General features: G+C 41.6%; 1 protein-coding gene across 3 annotated transcripts in view; it reads left to right on the forward strand.

The window, feature by feature from the left end:
- ERI3 (ERI1 exoribonuclease family member 3) overlaps positions 1-16,291 on the forward strand; it is a 218,124-nt gene that overhangs the window by 34,359 nt on the left and 167,474 nt on the right. For 2 of the 3 annotated variants that reach the window (XM_053392678.1, XM_053392679.1), the window contains exon 3: positions 10,661-10,777. The exons of the other annotated variant lie outside the window; for it this stretch is intronic. In XM_053392678.1, the coding sequence (XP_053248653.1) occupies positions 10,661-10,777 (117 nt within the window). The remainder of the gene's footprint in view (positions 1-10,660; positions 10,778-16,291) is intronic. 3 annotated transcript variants of the gene reach the window in all.

A 16,291-nucleotide genomic window follows, 5' to 3' on the forward strand; every position in this document is an offset into this window, starting at 1 on the left:
GCTTTGAAAACAGCGTTCACAAATTTAGTTAATAGCTTAAAATCTGCAGTAAAAGAAAATGTTCAGCTCCAGTAGCAGAAAAAGGCAGTGTCCAATGTATCTCATCTAGTGAGGGTGTACAGTGGTACCTCGCAAGACGAATGCCTCGCAAGACGAAAAACGCGCAAGACGAAAGAGTTTTCCGTTTTTTGAGTCGTTCCGCAAGACGAATTTCCCTATGGGCTTGCTTCACAAGACGAAACGTCTTGTGAGTTCTTGCGAGTTTGTTTCCTTTTTCTTAAAGCCGCTAAGCCATTAATAGCCGCTAAGCCGCTAATAGCCATGCTTCGCAAGACGAAAAAACCGCAAGACGAAGAGACTCGCGGAACGGATTAATTTCGTCTTGCGAGGCACCACTGTATTTATTTTTTTTTGCTTGTAGCAGTGCTAGTTGGTTTAATGTTTAATTAATGTGGCGCTGTGGGTAAAAGCCTCAGTGCCTAGGGCTTGCCGATCGAAAGGTCGGCGGTTCAAATCCCCGCGGCGGGGTGCGCTCCCGTTGTTCGGTCCCAGCGCCTGCCAACCTAGCAGTTTGAAAGCACTCCCGGGTGCAAGTAGATAAATAGGGACTGCTTACTAGCGGGAAGGTAAACGGCGTTCCGTGTGGTGCGCTGGCTCGCCAGAGCAGCGATGTCACGCTGGCCACGTGACCCGGAAGTGTCTCCGGACAGCGCTGGCCCCTGGCCTCTTGAGTGAGATGGGCGCACAACCCTAGAGTCTGTCAAGACTGGGCAGGGGTACCTTTACCTTTTTAATGTAACGTTGCTACTAGTGTAATTGTTCTATGTAACAATCTTCAAGCAATTTAGTTTTTAAAAAGGCAGCAAAGTGCCCCAAGAATTCCAGAGCCATGTGTAGTTGCATTGTAGTGTATACAGTCTGATGGGTGGCATTCTTGATCATAAGTCTAAGCGTGTGTGTCCCTAGATTCTTTGCCTTGTCTAAGTCTATGCCTCAGGCACATGCACTACATTCTTTGGAGTTCAGAAACCTCATACAACCATTTCGTATATGTGGTAACTACTTGAAGTTCCTGCCCGCTAGTTCTTTTCCTGTGACAAGACAATGGTGTACAGACAGTGCCATATATGGAAAACCAGGTACCAATGTAGCATTTGTTTATTGACATGTGACTTTTGCTCTGGTGGTATTTGTATGGAGCGGCTAGCCAGGGACAGTGAGCTGGCATGTAAAGGAATTTCAAGCAGCTAATACACATCCAGTGGTTATATGAATTGACTCGGAGACATACTTTGGTTCATACTGTTTTCCTGACATTCAAGGTCATTAATATTATTTTCTACATTACTCTGGTTCCTCCATTTCGCTTGCACATTCCATTTTATGACTCTGTCGTATTCCCACATAAGAATAGCCTTGCTAGGATAAAGGTAGCAGTTTACTGAGCCTGGTATCCTATCTTAAACAGTATTCTCCACCATCTGCCTTAAAGCAGGGATGACTAACTTTTTTGGTCTGAGGGCCACTTTCACCCTTGACCAACACTCGATGAGGGTTGCGTGTCAGTGGTGGGTTTTGTGGCCACACCACACTCTTTCATACACAATCTTGCTTGTACATACAGGCACACAGCCTCTTCTCAGTAGATCTGTGCAGATTAGTTGAGGAGGGGATTATTAACGAGTGCTATGACTACTTTCCTCCCTTTTTTACTAGAGCTGACAAAATCTTCTGATCTTCTGGGGCCAGAAGAAATTCCTTGGGGACCTGTTATCAATTGCCTGAACTGGGGGTTAGCCATTCCTGCTTTAGAGGAAAGAAATATGTAATAGTACAAGAAGTGCCTGTGTCTCCTCCTCCTCATCTTCTTCTGCTTTTGTGATCTGTGAGTGCTCCAATTGGAGAACAGCCTTCACCAAAGGTGTCCTGGCTGCCTGTGTATGGGTATCCCATCTACTTCAGGGGTAAGCCTGAAGGCTGGATTTCCTCATGGTCAGCTTTTCTGGAGTCAACATGCCAGTATTGCAAAAGTGGGTGTGGATGTGGCTCTTACGTTAGTGCACCAGGCTACATTTTAGTCACACACAAATCAGAGGTTTATGCAGGCAAGCAAGAGGCATTATCACAGTTGAAGGATACATTCCAGCCAGGCCGAAGTATTTGTGGAGGGAACATGACCTGGGGAAGAGCCCTGAGAACTGGATAGAGGCCTGTAGGACTGCATTCAGCCTATGGGCCTGAGGGTCCCAAGCTCTGCGGCATTCTGTCCATATTAAACTTGTTTCTTAATACCTGTTGAAGAGTCATTCTTGATTCCTGCCTTCTTTCTAAACATTTTTAAAAATTCAGATTTTGTCTCTTTGTTTCCAGTGTTGGTTGAACTATACAGATTGGATTCTTCACTTAAGGCAACCTGTGTAGTCTTATAGGCCTTTGCATAAATTTTCTTTTTAACACTTCACCCCTGTTTCATTTATGAAAAATTGTATTAATTTTAAACTTGTGAACTTCAGCTCACACTAAGTAGTATGGTTTGTGATTCAACAGTGACCTCAGTGGATGGTTACTATACTGCATTTTGAGGTTCCAAAATTTTTGAATGATAATGATTTTGTGTTTAAAAGGGGGGTGGTAGGAGTAATAAATTATTACTTGCCCTTCTCCAGCAGGTCCCAGGGCAGGTTTCAACAGTTTGAACTTCAGACTTAAAAACAGTTAAAACAAACTACTGTACAATTATAAGGAATAGGATGAGTTCTAAAAGCACACACCTCAAGTATCAAAGGCCAATGATTTACTGCAGAGTGAATGCAGCTAGATATTATGAAGAGTGTAAGGGCAACCAAATCATATTGTAGAATTAAGAGGAGGAGATGCTTGGGACACAGTACTTTAAGTTAGTATGTTAAATTTAGGATTTATTAATGGTGTGAAATGGCGAAGGTTATGAATTGAAAAAGTTACAGGGGAAAGCATAGAATTCAGAACTCTGGCAGCAGAAATTAGCATATAATTGTCTTTGTCTGGTTCATTATCTCATGCCACTTTACTGTGTTGTTAAACCTTATTCATGGAACTTTTAAGCATTTATGTAATTGGCATTTTCTTGCTTCTCCTGCACATATACATTTGACAATTCAGTTAAATTTAAAATTCTATGTTCTGTGTGCATGTTGTTACATATATAGTATGCATATTTATTTTTTCCAGGTAGCTGCAGCAAATGTAATTTGGAATTGACTACTCTCTAGAAAGGCTTTTTGGTATACCTGATTAACATACCGGTTTAAGTATTTCAAGACAGATGTGTTGAGCTGGAATGGCAATATATGTAAATGTGTGTTGGAATAGTTAACGACCCTTCATTAAACTAATACAGTAGTGGCTTTTCTTTCTTGTAATGAGTCTGTGTGGTCAGTTCTGTAGAATTTTTGAGGGTGTATTTGTGTGTCTCTCTGTGGGGTGGGGGCAGACGGCTGTTTAGCCATGTTGTCCATTACCCCTGGAGGCCAGTGTAGGACTGCTCAACTCAGCCAGCTCTCATTAAAATAATAATTAAAAATTCACTAGGCCAGTACTGTCCACATGCTGTCCCTTCTTCTAATTGCCTTTGAAAAAAAGATGGGGGATGGTACCCCTGCCTTCTACGATCTCCGATTCTTCTGTCACATCTCTTACTCCCCCTCCCCAACTTGGAGGCATCAACTCTCATCTGTCAAAGTGTAAATCAGCAATTAAAACACAAACAGCAAAATGCCAAAGATGACCTGGAGCACAAAGCGACTGACAAACAAGTCCGGACAAATCGGCGGATAATTTATAAGCATTGCCCTAAAATCTAATTATTTGGCAATTCGAATTTGCAGCCGGCCAGGGCTATGCAATAAATTTAACCCGCCATAAATTATTTAGGAGCAGCCTGTGGTGTAAATCAAAAACACAAGTGTTTGTTTAAGAAACAAGCTCCTTGTACATAAAATGACTTTTTCTTGTCTTTTTCAAAGAATAGGAGAAAAACTGTTGAATGAAATGAGTTGCTGCCGCTGAAACTCTGACTTCCTTCCTCTCTTGGAGGTGCAAATAGGATGTCTTTTAAGTAAGGAACGCTGCCCTTTCTCTTATCAGAAACATCTCTTACTATCAGCGGCACTGGGCTTTTTTATTTCAGGAAGAACAGTCAGCTCTGATTTTCCCATGGCATCTTTCATTTTTTTATATTTATTTATAAAAATGGCAAGGGTGGTTGCGGGGGGCAGAAATACATTATTCTCAATTGCGGTTTTTTGAACTGAATAGGGTAATCTTATCCACTGCCAATAAATTTATACTGATCTTTGAGTGCTTCTTGCCCACTGCTCAGATAAACATTTGAGAGTCTGAATGTTTTGTGGGTATTTTATTTCTGTAATCTAATAAGGTCCTCCAATATTGTGGACAAAGTGTTCCGCTGTGGATATCGGTGTAATTCTTTTCGTTGTGTTCCCAAGTCAAGATTTCTTCAGAAGTTGTTTAGGTAGTTAAGCTTGTAGCTTTTCCTTTCAGCAAGAAAGCTCACAGTTTCTAGAGCCTTAGGTTCCCCCCCCCTTTTCCTTGTCTTAGCGACATCATGCTAAGGAGGTTGTGCTTTTTTTTTTCTTTAGGAGGGTGGAGTGAAATATAGGGTGGGTTTATAGTGCTGAAATCACAGGCCCTCGTGAATTTTCCTAATCCCTTGGAAAGGGAAGTTCTTTTAAGTTTTCAACAGGCCAGTTGAGATTCAGCCTCCCATCTGTTTCTTGACGACTTTTTGTGGGGTAGGCAAATTACATAAGGGGGCTGCCTGTGTGTGTGCGTGTGTGTGTGTGTGTTTTCCTCTGAGGGTGGTGGGTCAGAAACACTTCATGGGCTGCCAACTCCTTAGAACGCAAGTACTGCAGACTTTTGTGTACAAAATGATTTAAAGCAGGCATGTTTGGTAAGAGTATTTATAACTTATTCTCTACACACTGTGTGTGTGTGTGTGTGTGTGTGTGTGTGTGTGTGTGTTGAGCTGATTTTTAGTGTTTCTCTTATAGGTTAGAATTGCTATGAGAAACTGTGTTCCCACCATATAAATGCAAATATGTTTGTGCATGAGTTGGGGCTATGTGCAGACGTTTTCAAATCAAGTAATTGTAGACAGATTTCATAATAATGGATAGAGAGAATTAAAAAGATTATTATTTCATCACCAGCAATTTGAATCCTTGCCTTCCTTTTTAGTTAGATTGTGACAGTGTGCTTTGCAGACAGAAACAGGTTTCGCTCTGTTTATAGTTTAAGGGAATGGCATAATAATTCCTTGAGTAATAGTTGTAGTATCTCATGTTGTAGTGAACTTGTGCTGGCATTGTGGCAAAATCCTAAAGCAAAAATAGACAGTGCACAATTTGGGCATACAACAGTTATTGCTTGCCTGGAAAGTGCAGTGTGATGACTAGGCTCAGTGTTTGAGGTGCTGGTGTCATGGGGTTCTTTAAGCAAATGAGTGTCATGTTCTGGATTGCTAATCTGTCAACAGTGGGCAAAATCTGAGGCTTAATGCAGCGCAAAAGACTTTGCAGGGGGTGGGAATTTCCTTTGTTAGGTCAGAGTTTGGAAGAGAGGTGGTGTGGCCAGAACACAGATAATATTCTGCTGATGGAACGTGCCTGATTTAAGTGGCATGATTCACTTAAAAAAACCAAACAGGAATGCTAAGAAAGAGAGTGTTTAAATTGGTGGAAAGGCAAAGGTGGATTGAACTTCCAAAATATGCTTTTTTTTTGTACTTGCACTACCAATTTGGTTCAGTCAGAAACGTTCTTAACTGTCCCTGTACCTCATGTGGTGGTACTGTTGCAGCACCAACTCCCTTTGCTCAAGCTAGGTCAACCACGTGAACTTCCAGCCTCTCTCTGTTCTTCTTTTCCCATCAATTCTTTGTGAATTGGGTTGACAGTGTGAATGTATTCTGGTACTTGAAAGCTGGATAAGTTGCCAGTCTGTGTCTATGTGCTCTGAAACACAGCCTGTTGTTTGTGTGTGTGTAAGTGCTTACCATTTCATAATAGCTCCTAATGAAATTCTAGATCTGTAATAACATTTTGGCTATCTAAAACAAACCATATGCTTGTAAAAAAAGTGGAAACAGATCGGCTTTAAGCCATAAATTCTGGGTAATGGAGCGCTTTTTCTCCCTCTTTATGTTTGATAGATATTTTTGTTTCTGCAGGAATGTCAGCTCCTAATTTCATGATGTATCATGGGTTTAGAAAAATGGAAATTAATAAAGGCATAAGATGAATGGCAGCTTTAAAGGTCCCAACACTTGTCTTTATTAGCAGGATGGACAGCAGGCTCCCCAAATTCTGCTGTGCTTCAAATGGAAGTTTTAAATGGAAAGTAGCGCAGGGTGTCGCAGGTTACATTTCATTGTGGGGCTGGTTAACATTGTTAGTGAGCAGTGGTGCTGATTTCATAGGGCTGGTATCTGTTGTTGTAGATACCGGTGGAACAAACATTGTCAGACATTGGAAGAAAAAGTCATTGCGCTCTCTCTCTCTCTCCCTCCCTCGCTCTCTCTCTCTCTCTGCCTCCCCCCCCCCCAATCTTTGGGATAACAGCCTTTTGGGAAGGCCCTTTCTGCTCCTTTCAAGAAAGCCAAGAAAAGGAGGTGGGAAAGTAAAGCTGTTGTATTTTTCCCGAGGGCATCTGATTTTTTCCCTGTCAGTCTTTTGTAGTCTGATAGTTTTCATAGGCCAGCAATAATTTGGGCTATCATAAAAATTTTCAGACTTGTTCATTTTATTTCCTCCAGCTGTTTTAAACTAGCCCTCCTGAAGTTGTGCTGCGTGCCTGGGTCTGTCTGTTGTCCCACGAGTTGACCTGCTAGGGATAGTAGAAGAGAGAGATTTAGGCAGGCTTGATGCTGTTAAAAGCCCTATCACTGACAGACCATGTCCACTTCTTGCTGTGTGTTGCATGAGGCTCGTGGGTGAGCAGGGGGCATATAGCGTGATGGGGAAAGGGAAACTTGAAGGTGGGGTGTATACCCATATGTTGTTTCTCTACCTGAGGAGTGTTGCTTGAGGTGAATTGCACAGGATGAAGGGAGAGCAGGACGTTCCTGGAGAAGAACATCTGCCATCGACTCCTTTCCCAGTCTTCTTTCTGTACTCCTGTGAGCTAAGCCAGGGTTTTACTTAGCATGGTATCCAAACAAAGACTTGTGGCTTGTCTCTCCAAGCCCCACAACAAACCCTGGTTACAGCTTGTGGTTGTATTGAAATAGGAGCAGTGACATGTTTCTGTTTAATACAATATATGCTATGTTAAATTACGACAACTAAGCTCATGCAAATTTGTTATCAACTGCAGACCCCGCTCATGTGCATGTTGAATCAAAAGTAAATTGAGCAAAGTTACTAACGGGCATTATCAGCACATCAATTTTTCAGACATACTCTGCTCGACTTGTGGGCATATGAATGCAGCATGTGAGCCTATAGGAAGACTAGAAAGCTTACATTCTGCAGAAGTTAAGGTGCAAGCCCTTAATTTTCAATCTCTATATTTTTTGGTGCCTGAACGCCTTTCTTAAACTAAAAATCTTTTGATTTCTAAAATGCCCCCCACCGCTTTTTAAAGGAAATGCAGTGAAGTGCACCTTCTGTAACAGTTATCACCCTTCATGTAATTGCTGATCACTGAACAGGAATTTAGTGTGTGTTTATAGCAAGTGGTAAAATTGTACCTATTGAATTTTGTCCTGGTCATGTACTACTGTTGTCTTAAAAGATACATTATCTATTGGCCAGAAACAAACAAAAAAGTTGGAAGTGGCAAAAATCACCCCAGCCAAAATTTGTAAACTGCTGTAACTAAGGCATTTTAATCTGAATTATTTGAAATTTGTACAAATGGTCTGCCCTCATCATGGAGATTCCCTATACTAAAATTCATTTCATCTGACAAATAGTATCTATTTTTCCTAGCAGTATACTTTTCTTTGCTTTATAATAGCAGAATGCTGAAAAGCAGTTTTTTTTCATACTTTTAAATTGTAAATAGAAAAATTCTCCTCACTCCCCCTATTTCTCTACAGTTCTCCTGCCTCTGATATAGAGGGTGGTGTTGTGATACCTGCCTCTCCTAAATGTAGTTTGCAGGATTAGAGCCCTGTATTTCCTAGGTTTTAATAAATTCTATATTGGTGCCCACCAAATAAAAGCTTGATACGAGTATTTACAGAATTTAATCATAGGTTCCTTTTTTCTTTATCTTCCTTTTTTATTTCCAAAGGAGGGATACACAGACAAAATCTTAAAGTTGTTTGTTGTATACATGTTGCTTTGTCAGCATACTGATGTCATTGCCTGACATTTATAGCCTCACAAGTCATGATGGGCAGTGGTGGTATGGTCAGGGCCCAAAAGCTTTGTTCAGCGCCTGCACAGCAGCAGTTGGCTTCTTAAGATGCAAATGTTGCCTGGCAGAGGAGCTTTTCTTTTTCTCTTTCGTCGTCTTTTCCCTCTTCCAGATGTTTTCAGGCAGTTTTTTGTTGTTGTTTTTAAACTAATTCTATTCATGTTTTAAAAATTTATGAAAGCACTAATAAAAATGTCAAAGTGGTAAAAATGTTAGCTTTTGCTGTGCTTTGATTAAATTTTGCAAACTGTTTTTGAATATTAAAAAGCAATTTTTTTTATTCTCTCTTTTCTCCACAAGTGATTTGAGAGGCTCGATGCTTGGCTATCACTCAGTGGGCTCATTTGCACTCCAGAGCCCCAGCATCATGCTTCTCTATTAAATAACGCAGACAAATTATCCTTTAAAGACACCAAGCAAATTGTCACTCCTCTTACATTAAACTCAGGAGGGGGTGGAGTGTGGAGGAAAGAGACAAAGGAGTTTATCGTTTTTATTCCTTGGGTGTTTTTTTTAAATTCCATGTGTATATTTTAATAATTGCTAAATCTATCATAACTGCATTTGCTTAAACTTTTTATTAACAAGCCCATGTAAATTTTTGATTTTTCAAATAGTTGAACATGCTGTTGTTTCTCTTTCCCTTTTATCAGTATAAATTTACCACAGAACATAATAATGTCTACAGTGTACAGGGTTATGTACATGAGTGTTTGTGTATATATGGATATGGTGTGTGGGTGGAAGATAGTCTAACATTTGTCTTGAGTTTCTGTGGAAGAGTTTCTCAAAAGCGGAAACCCAACAGGCTGTGCCTACAGTTCTAGATATTTGCACCTGGGACAAATGGGATGATATTGTGGTATGTGAGCTGAAGTTTATTTGTATATTTACATGCAATGTACATTTTTCTCCCTTTCCTCTATTTCATGTGTGTATTCTTAGGTTTAAAGCCCCCTTGGGTAGGAACTTGTGAAGCCTGCTCTTTGCAAAGTATCATGTAACAGATGGCCACATATAATAAGTAATGATAATATTTAATGCTAACTATTTTAATAAGATCTACAGAAATGTAGTAAACAGGCAATAGCAGGCAATAGCATTTTTTACTTCCAGAACATCCCACGGAGCCAGTCCAGGAGAATATCATGGTTGATGGTATAAAAATAACAGAGATCAAGCTGATGAAGCAATGCCACACTCCCTTTAGCCCTCTCCCAGTAAAGGCCATCCATTAGGGTGATCAAGGCTGATTTGTTCCCAAAAGCAGGTCTGAAACCAGACTGAAATGGGTCTAGATAATCAGTTTCATCTAAGCATGCCTGCAGCTGCACACACCATAACCCTCTCAATCAACTTCCCAAGAAAGGTGTATTAGAAACCAGTTGATAGCCAGACTAGTGTGCGCAGGGCGAACAATTTTAGGCATAGACACACTACTGCCTTTTTCACAGCAGCAGACACCACCCTGCCATTTAATGCTTGGATCCACCTAGCCATGCCCTTCTGGCTAAGTTTTATTATCACTGAGGAACTGAGCTCAAGTAAGTAGTTTTGATGCATAGCCGCAAGCAACTTGTCAACGTCCTCAGGCTGCATCAACTGAAGCTGATCCCACAAAGCCCAGCCAGTTGTGACATTAGACACCTCATATGGTTCTCTACCAACTAGGGCATTAAGATCACTGCAAAGCAGAGTGACAGCTGACTAGCAGAGGATGAAGTGGCAGCAGCAAAATAGGCCTTCTTTGCTGCCTTTCCTGCCCTAACCAGTGTGTGGTTGGCTTCAGTGCAAGATTTTTGAGAGTGTTGTGGCTGCAAAAAATAAGTCCTGGAGAAGGGATGCAGTAATAAATTGGACCAAATTTGCCCATCTGTGTAGAACGGTGAGGTCCTTTGAGAAAAATCCCTTTGCCTTGGATCCATCCAACAGAGCCATTACAGCAGGGAATTCTGCTCATGTTGCTGCAGTCTTCTGTGTTGCATTCAGTGACCCTCCTGAGTGGTTTTTTGAGGGGCGCAGGGGGCTCAGCAGGATGGAGGGGGCAGGAAATCCCCATTTCATTTCATTCTGCTTGTAGTTCTTCGGTTTCGATTTCAAGCCATTGTTCCCATCCTGACTACTGCTCTTTGTCAGATATTACGTGTACTTTCCTTTCAGTTGTAGCTTGCCTTTTAACTTTCCTGAATGTTTCTTAAAAGTAACATTTAATGTATTAATTTTCTTATTGTAGGAGATCATTGAGTTCCCCATCCTGAAGCTAAATGGTCGGACAATGGAGATTGAATCCACCTTCCATATGTATGTGCAGCCAGTGGTCCATCCACAGCTCACACCTTTCTGCACAGAGGTAAAACACTTCATTTTCCTAGAGTTGAATATTTCTTGTTGCTGCAGTTTCCCTGCAGTTGCTGAACTCTTAGCTTATTGTTTGTTTTTATTAGTGCACTAGAATGCATTAGTTAGTTGCTGAGATACTTGTATCATTGAAGTAGTTTAGGGAGTTTGATTTTTGCAAAGCTAAGATTGATAGCTGTAACTCATTTTATAGCTCTCCTCATCATGGAGAAATGGTGGAAAATGTTTAGGCAGTTTCTAGTACAAGCTTTGGAACTAGTGAGAATTTGCAGCAGGATCAGATTTGTACCTTAAACAGCCGTAGCCACTGACACTGGTTCAACATATTTCCCCCGGTTTCCTTATTGCCTTCCTGCCACTGTCCAGTTCCCATGGAAAAACTTCAGTTCAGCAGGAAGTAGTTTGTGCATTGCTTAAATATGGCTGCCAAATTCAGGATGCATCTAGATGTACATAATTTTACCAGTGAGCCCACTCTGAAGTGCGTGTAAAATCATTTGCTCCAGACTAAACTCAGGGGAAACTGTTTTTCTGATGTTCAACAGAAGCTGGATTTGCATTGCATTGATTGGCTGGCCCTTGTGCCAATCATGAAGCCACTTTCCCCCTCTCCTTTCTTGGAGCATTTTTTAAGAGTAAAAATAATGTTTAAAAAATTAAACCCTGGATTATGGTTTGCTGCAAGTTAGGAAAGGGAGAGGGAATTGCTACACATGAAAGGAAGAGAGGGGAGAGTGTATGCCATCAACTTTCCAGGCTAATTCATATAATGCTAAAACTTTGCTGGTAAGTCTGGTGTATTGGCTTCCTCACCAAAATAACCTAGTTATTTCCTAGTTTTAAAATGGAGAAGAAAAGAAGTTGTGGTACAGTGAAATATTCAAGACAAACTACTGTACTTTATGCTCATAATCTATTCAGTGCTGGGATCCTGATACCTAGATCAACTTCTGTATCAAAAACAGCAATTGGAAATGGCATGGGGGAAAGGGGAGGCTATTGCTCTAATGTAAGCAGAAATTCTGCTTGCAATTTTCCATACAAAATGTGGCATTTTGAGCAGATGCATGCATGGTATCATTTCAACAGGTGCATGTCATGTCTTTGCATGTTACTATGATGGGACAAGGTGAACATGGCCCAACTTCTCCCTTTTGTATGACATTCAAGGGTATTTAAATCCTTTCCCATCTTCTGCCAGCGTTTCTAGCTGTCATGGTAGTGTCTAGTGTGGTGAATGATAGCATGGGCAGCAGGCTACACAGCTCCGGGGTCACCTAATGAGCCCCTTATTCTTCTGTTCCCCTGTGTATCCTCTCTCTCACCTCTTATTGTAAGCTTTTGTCTAAATAGCTGTGAACGGCAACCCTCCTCTATGCTTTCCCCAAAGCACTGATTTTGCTAAATGCTGGTAAAAGGCTTTGTCTCTGCACCGCTACTTATAGACAGTAAGCTTTATAGGTCTTTTTGTCTGCACAGAAAGGCCAGGTCCGATTATCTGATGGTACGCCAGAGACAAGTGCTTATGTAATCAGCAAACTGTCTCAAGCTAGAAATACGATGGTGTACGAGATAAACACCAGAGGAAAATCCATGCTGTTGACATTGTCTTGAAAGTGTGTCTGGTGTGCTGCCCTCTTCTGTCTTCGCCATTTCCATAAGGGAAAGCTGCAGGGCTTGCCAAGGCAAAGGGAAGCATATGTGGCAAATTGACTAATTGCACACCTTTATCCAAATTTCTGTGGAGTTATCTGAAAAATGTGACTTGTTGCCTGGAGCACCATGAGATCTATTTTACTGATGTGGAATTAAACAGAATTGTGAGTCTGGGCTAATGCTGGTTTTTTTCCTAGATAACCTAGCTGACAGGGCGAGAAATACTTTGTCAACAGAGGGAGCTTGAAGACATGGACCAACTTACATAGTTTCTTTTTTCCATACTACACTGTATTCTTCCACAATGGCCTGTGGTGTAAAGTGATCAAATTCTGGCTACTATTAAAGCCAGGTGGGCAGACCGTAGGTGTTTTCTTCTTAGCCTGGGGTCAGAGAAGCATAAACCTGAGCATGAACTATTTGTTTTTTCATATTTTCAGCTGAAACATACTGGTGGTAATCACAAGACAGAAAGAGGGAATCTTGTGGGATTCCTAGAGCCAATTTCAAATAGATTGACTCTTCCAGGAACTCCTACAATAGTACCACCACCACTATCACTACCGCCTTGTCCATGAGGGGGCATTCATGACTGGGAGATAGTTACTGTGAACTGCAGGGTCCAGAGTGGGCTTCTCTATGGGTGGATGCACTACTGCTTGTTTAAGGGCAGCAGGCACCACTCTATTGTGCAAAGATGTGTTCACCACACCCTGGACCTACCTGGTTGGGCCCCACCCTCAACTGGCTTTCACCAACCAGAATGGACAGGAGTCAAGAGAGCAAGAAACTGTTCACATCATCAGGGTGCATAAACTGAAATTGATTCCAGAAAATATGGGAACATGTTGTAATAGACATCTCAACTGGACTTGCAGGAACAGCCATGCCATATACAGAATAGATTTGGATTCTGGTCCATGTCGCTCTATTCTTTGCAGTCCATTTTTGGTTGTTAGGGAATTTTTTTCTCTCATAACACAGAAAAGGAATGAAAGAGGCATAGAATGGTTAACATACACACTTATTTTCCTTTTCAAGAGTATGTGAAGCCTGTAGGCATCTGCTATTACCTAATTAAACTATGGATTAATATTAAAAGAGTTTCAAGAATGCAGCCTCTCTGACCCCCTCTCTTCTTAAAATTCCACCTAATAATGACTTGATGAACTTCAGGAGTCCACCTAGAGGAACGTTGCATTCTGAAAATTAAAAAATTCCCCTAAAAGGTATATGTTACCATTCTAGGGATGTTACTGCAAGAAAATAATTTTCCATTATGAGCTGCTTATTCAGCTAGTCAGGTATTTGGTATTCATTAGATTCAATAACAGTTTAATTGGAGTTTAATCTTTACACACACACACACACACACACTCCAATGATAGCCAGCCAAAGAAACACAAGCATGGAATCTTGCTTGCTGGTGCTGCACCATGTTTTCTATCTAATATTATTTATTATTTGTATAGCACCACCAGTGGCACTTACAACATAAAGAAATGGCAAGACACACGCCCCTGAGGAGTCTACAGTCTAAATTTTGAATATTTGAGAACTGGCTTGTGGTTGTGGGAGAGGCAATAGGAGAGGGAGAGTCAAAATGTTTCATGTACCTGGGCTTTGTTTCAGTTGGGAAACAGGACTGAAAGTGCTGGCTGGGGCTGATGGAGTCCAACAATATTGGGTGGACCACAGGTTCCCCATCCTGAAGACTGACCAGCTCACTTGCCTTATGTATCCCTACTATAGACTCAAACCACTTTACAGTTAGTTGCATTAAACCAAAAAGAATGAATGGGGATAGAGAAGAATGTTGTGCACTGTAAGAGGGAAACAGAAGTTTTATAGCAAAAAAGAAATACAAATGCAAGTCTGGCCTTTGCTTAATTCTTAGAATAGAGGTTCAGTGACAATCTGGCTTTTGTGGGGTGCAGGTTATTATCAGCCTTTCACAATAAAGCTGCTTGCTAAATAGATTTGGTTATAGAAAGAAATTTCCCCATTATAAATCTACTAAAAAGTGTCAAATTGTGTGTTTATTTAGTGTTATTTATTTAAATTATTTATATTTTCCCTTTTGAGATATAAATCCTACCAAGGCTGCTTACAAGTAACATTCAATTACATACTTTAAAAATACAATAAACAATACTATTAAAAACCCATCAGGATCCTGTGGGAAGGAAATAGTCCAGCTGCAGCAGCCTTCCTTCTACTCCTGGAATCCTTCCCACAGGGCACATGGTGGTAGATCACCCTGGTGGGATGGGGGGAGGGAAGTTGTGAAGGGTTTGTGTATGGAGTTTTTATTATTAAGCATCTCCCAATGGTACATAAGGATTAGGGTTTCCTGTATCAGAACAGAGGCCTGGGACTAACTAACCTCTGTGTTTTTGTCATCAGTTTGGTGTATTTTGTTAAGCAAAATGATCACCCCACCCTTTCACTCTAGGCTATCACTGCTATAGAGTTATTGAGTTGTAGTCAATACTCTGCAAGTGAACAGCAGGACTTCCCCTTCCATGCCTCTCCTTGTGCACTCCCAAAATCAGCTTGCGAAGGCCCTCCAACCTTCTGGAGCAGATTTTGAGGTGGTGGGGGGCTGCAGGGGAGAGGAGGGGGAAGTTTCCTTGCATAAGTGGAAGTCTGCTGTGCAAATGGAACAGCGGCATTGAACACAACCTTATGTTTCTGTCTTAACTATGAAGCTTATTTGCTTCAGGCTTAATGTAGACCCATGGGTGATCTTCTTGAAATAACAGTGTAAGTATAAGAAGAGTACTGAGAATGATGTCTTTGCGCTTTTTAAAAATGCAAAGTATTCTTCTCAAATTAAATTTGCGAATGTCTATAAAATTGGAAAGATAGCTTTGTACTCCTGTCTGATAATGTTTTGATACTTATTCCTCCATTCCCAGGAAAGCAGCACCACTGATGCCCTGAGCATCTCGCTTTTCCGGAGAGGTTTATTTTATTTATCTATTTATGGTCCTTTTCTCTTGTGTTAATCACTAGTGTACGGGAGTGTCCGAAGACACCTTGGGCTGTAAAATGTAAATAAGGGATGCAGTAGGAATGGCACTGAAAAAACTTGCACACTATAATGGCAGGCGTTTTACTTATTCTATTAAACCAGTGCACCAACTGCAGGGCTCTCCTAAGGTAAATATTTGATACTCTGGAGAAAGTATACATATAGCACTGTTGGTCCTGATATCATTGTATCATTACATGACAACCGTTCTTCTGTGACAAACAGCAAGGCTGTCGCCTCTTCTCTTCCATTCCCTAAAGCAGTAGTTTTCAACCAGTGTGCTGTGGTACCCTGAGGTGCCCTGAATAATAGTCAGGGGTGCCGTGGGCAACACTGGCTTCCGTCCCTCTTTCCTTCCTTCCCTCCCTCCCTCCCTCCTCTGATGCCCTCTTGCATCTCTGCCTTCCAAAGGCTTGCACAGCTGTTTGTTGCAGCAGCCCTGGCTACAAACTCTGCAGGCGAATGGTGCCTCTGGGGCTGGCGAGGGGGTACTTCCCAGGCCCATGTGGGGCAGTGTGAGGAGGCATCTCTCTTTGGGGCAGGGGGGGCAGCTGAGAGACCAGGCATGGCAGCTGTGGCTGCCCATAGGACTCCCAAGGAGAGGGGAGAGGGGAGGAGGCTGAGGGAACACACCACAAGGGAGGGTGTTCGAAAAAGGGTGAGAGGCTGCCAGCTCTGCAGGCAAGGGGTGACATAACTTGGCTCATGAGCCCCATAGAGGTGCCGCAGAAAGAATGTACTTGGTCAAGGGAGCCATGGACTCAAAAAGCTTGAAAACCTCTGCCCTACCGTATGAGAAGCGAACTAGAGTGT

Source organism: Podarcis raffonei, chromosome 6, assembly GCF_027172205.1.
Source record: "Podarcis raffonei isolate rPodRaf1 chromosome 6, rPodRaf1.pri, whole genome shotgun sequence".
NCBI classification, from domain to species: domain Eukaryota; kingdom Metazoa; phylum Chordata; class Lepidosauria; order Squamata; family Lacertidae; genus Podarcis; species Podarcis raffonei.